Genomic DNA, 4070 nt, shown 5'->3' with positions numbered 1-4070 from the left:
CAATGATGCTTCCCAAGACTTTGGGAGTGCTGAGAGTGGTGTAGGACCGGGGCAGCAGGAACTCTGGTTGGTTGATTTTGTTTCTGGTTATCTAAAGTAACAAACTGGTATTGATATTGATATCTTGGAAAACAAACTGATGGACAGATTAGATGTAACTAAGACACTTCTGTGGGGCAAAATGAAAAAAAAATAGGAAGCATTTTCTCTCTCACTGATAATTCCATCCTCTTGTAACTCTTTTTTTTTTTAAATTTAAAGCAATAGGGGTTAAGTAACTTGCTCAAGGTTACACGGCCAGTTATTTCTGGGTGTGGTGCTGAGTGTCTGAGCCCGGATTTGATCCAGGTCATCCTGACACTGGAGCCGGTGCTCTTACTCGCTGAGCCACCTGGCTGCCCCTCTCTTGTAACTCTTGAAGTACACTCTGGGGGTGTAGACATAGGTTCTCAGAGTTTTATGTCTTCTTTTTGAAATAGAAAAACCCTTGCAAACAATTCAGCCATAAAGGAAGCACATACACTAATTTTTCCTTGCATGGATCACAAGACCATACTTTACAATAAAATGTATTGATCCAATGGTGATTGAAGTTAGTTGATAATTGTATTTTTACAGTAACCTTTTCTGTGATTCACTCAAGGAATATTACAGTAGTTGGAGTTCTTTAAACTTTATGGGATTGACCACTGTGTTTATATGATAGAAGAGCATGGTGGGTTTTGGGTTTAGTTAAAGGAAAACGTTTTATTTAGAAGGTGGGTCTGCAAAAATCCTCAGTGGACAAAGTAACCTAACTACAAATATGCTACATCAATGAAATCACTTATTGGAACCAAAAAAATTCACTTTCCCCATTTTTAAAGAAAAAAAACTGCACAGCTACTTGGTAAAACTTAATACCCTTGTGATTGAAAGAACAAGGAGGAAATATCCACCAATCAAAGCTTAGTTCACATTTTCCACTTAAACTATTTCAGGTATCTCATATTCTGGATAAGTAATTTCCTTTCTTCATGATCTTTATAATATGCAAAAACTGAAAAAATGGGATAATATGTTTGAAAGAGGATCGGATTTGAAATCAGACAGACAATTTGATTCTGTTACATTATGCCTGCCATGTGACCCTGGGTAAGTCACCGTTTTTGGACTATGTGACCTCTGAAACGTCTTCTGACTCTGGATCCTATGAGTATTTTTGCTCATTTTACCAGAATAGTGTTTTAAAGGCATCCTGCACATCCTAGGGAAAGGATAACTGATAACTGAAAGTGTTGTAATGAATTTCTGTCTAACCAGTTTCCTTTTTCTTATTTTTGCAAGATTCAAGTTTCTGATAACTGAGAGTGGCAGTTCACCAGCGAGAGGGGAAAAGCTCTTTCTGTGGTCATCACATCTGCAGTTTTACTATTCATTCATTATTCTTGTACTAAACCTTTTTCCAAACAGTTCTACTAACTCTTCAGAGATGCAGGATAGTGTGACTGTGAACTGGGAACAGAACTGATTCTCTCTTTCCCCCCCCACTTCTGTTCATATGCTTTATTTTTAATATGCCATGAAAGAAAGAAACAAGCATTCATCAAATTTCTACTACATGCCAGGCACTGTATTAAGCATTTTGCAGATATTATTGTATCATAACAACCTTGGAGAGTAGGTACCATTATTATCACCATTTTACAGTTGAAGAAATTGAGGCAGACAGAGATTCTTAGGGTCACAAAACTAGTAAATGTCTAAGGTCAAGTGATTACCACTGATTACCATTCATTGCACATCCTAGTTGTCCCTGGGAGGCACGAGAAACGAGGTGAACTCTGGTCTTCTACTGAGACAGACTGAGAAATGACTTGTGAGAATCAGACCAGAGTCACTGAGTTTTTCCTTTTGGGCTTCACCAACAACCCTGAGATGCAGGTTTGCCTCTTTATCCTGTTTCTGATCATTTATTCAGTCACTTTGGTGGGTAACTTCCTCATTATCACAGTAACTAGGGTGGACCCTGCTCTTCAAACCCCCATGTACTTTTTCCTCCGTAATTTATCACTCTTAGAAGTCTGCTTCACATTGGTCATGGTACCCAAGATGCTGGTGGACTTGATATCTACAAAGAAAAGCATCTCCTTCATAGGCTGTGGTACACAGATGTATTTCTTCTTCTTCTTTGGCAGCTCCGAGTGCTTTCTCCTCTCCATGATGGCATATGATCGTTATGTGGCCATCTGTAACCCTCTCCGATATAGCCTCATCATGAACAGAGGCCTGTGCAACTTAATGGCAATAGGGTCTTGGCTGTCTGGTGTCCCCGTCTCTATGCTGCAAACAGCTTGGATGATGGCTCTTCCTTTCTGTGGACAAAATGCTGTGGACCACTTCTTTTGTGATGGGCCACCTGTTTTGAAGCTGGTCTCTCAGGACACAACCATGTATGAGATGCAGGCATTGGCCTCTACTCTCCTCTTCATCATGTTCCCCTTCTCCCTTATCTTGGTTTCCTACACCCACATCATCACAACCATCCTGAAAATGCCCTCTGCCACTGGCCGACAGAAGGCTTTCTCCACTTGTTCTTCCCATTTAATTGTGGTATCCCTCTTTTATGGGACTGCGAGTCTAACTTATTTGAGGCCAAAGTCCACTCAATCCCCTGAGAGTAAGAAGATGGTATCACTGTCCTATACAGTCATCACTCCAATGTTAAACCCAATCATCTATAGCCTGAGGAACAATGAAGTGAAAGGAGCTGTCAGGAGGACATTTTCTAGAGAGGTATTACAGAAACTGGAGGTGTTTTGACACAAACATAAAAAATGAATGAAAGATTTCTAATGCAAAATCACGTCTATTATAACAAGAGGTAAACTAAACTTGTAGAGAGGGAAAGAAGTTCATTCTAAGTCCAGCTATACTTTGTTAAGTATAGTTTTCTATCTGTGACTTTGGGCAAGTGACTTAACTTTCCCTCAATTTTTCCCTCTCAAAATATCCTGCACCAAAATGCTGTGACAAGGTCCAAACCTTTCTAGATTGGTAAGGATAGAACTTGCCTTCTCTGACACCGTTCAAGGACCTAGAATCTCTTCTATGACCACCCATCTATGTGGTTGCAAAGAATAATGATGACAATAAAACATAACAAAAGCTTTTTTTTTTTTAAACAGAAGTTTTCAAGGTCATTTTTTTCTCATTGAAAAGTATTTATTTGGATTTGGGCTAATTTTTAAGCAAGTCCAAGTCTTCACTTTTTATTAATTTTGTTGTGTAACCCTGGGAAGCCACCTCTCTAAGCCTCAGTTTTAGTCATCTGTAAAATGGAGATAGTATACCCTACCTATTCCGTGAATTGCAGGGAACAAATGAAATGTATGTATGTAAGGTTCTTTGTAAATTCTAAAGTACTGCATAAGTGTAATAAGCCTCTCTAATTATTGTTTTGGTGTCTCCATCCATTAGAAGATAAGCTTTTTGAGGGTAAGAACTATTTTTTCTTTTCTATGTATCTCCAAGTATGTGGCATAAATTCCAATAATTTTATTTGGTTAAAATGCGAATTTTCTTTTTTTCTTGGTTTTAAGTTATATGCCTAAAAATGATTGACCTTAAGTTTTTAATTTGTCTGTACATTCTTTACTCACATAACCTATGATTAAATTGCTCTAGTCTTAAACAATAGATTACAGAATTTGTTTAAAGTTTGTGAAAAGCAAATAATTTACCACTTAATTCATCTGGTTAGTTCATTTTCTATTAAATGCTGAGTCCATTCATTAAATTTTCTTACAAAATCATTAATTTATGCAAATTAAACTTTTACCTAAAATGTATTCATTTTTTTTTTTTTTGTAAAATGCAAGCTGTCCATATCGGAGATACTAATCTTCAAATTATCCTAGATAGTGTTAAAAATAATCATATAAAGAGGTTTAGATCTTTAAAACCCTATAACAAATCCCTGGTAACAATTTCAAAGTCTTCCTCTCATGTTAGCTAAACTGAGTCAGTTTATGCTTCTATAAGTCTAGCAAATTTAAAGCAGTAATTTTCCAGACATGTCAGTGAATGCA

At 37.2% G+C, this 4070-nt stretch overlaps 1 protein-coding gene across 1 annotated transcript; it reads left to right on the top strand.

The window, feature by feature from the left end:
• The first annotated feature begins 1697 nt into the window (after positions 1-1697).
• Positions 1698-2802, top strand: OR10A7 (olfactory receptor family 10 subfamily A member 7). Its single transcript, XM_069096802.1, has one exon. The coding sequence runs from the start codon at positions 1852-1854 to the stop codon at positions 2800-2802; it is 951 nt and encodes a 316-aa protein (XP_068952903.1). The 5' UTR covers positions 1698-1851.
• Positions 2803-4070: the final 1268 nt, after the last annotated feature.

This window comes from Petaurus breviceps, unplaced genomic scaffold (genome assembly GCF_028583685.1).
Source record: "Petaurus breviceps papuanus isolate PSGF00001 unplaced genomic scaffold, PetGlider_PUasm1.0 313, whole genome shotgun sequence".
NCBI lineage: Eukaryota > Metazoa > Chordata > Mammalia > Diprotodontia > Petauridae > Petaurus > Petaurus breviceps.
The sequence above is the reverse complement of the archived record's forward strand: the minus strand, read 5'-3'. Positions and strand labels throughout refer to the sequence as shown.

Bases quoted from the DNA above. Each gene is read 5' to 3' on its own strand.
- OR10A7 (XM_069096802.1), top strand. From the start codon at position 1,852: ATGACTTGTGAGAATCAGACCAGAGTCACTGAGTTTTTCCTTTTGGGC.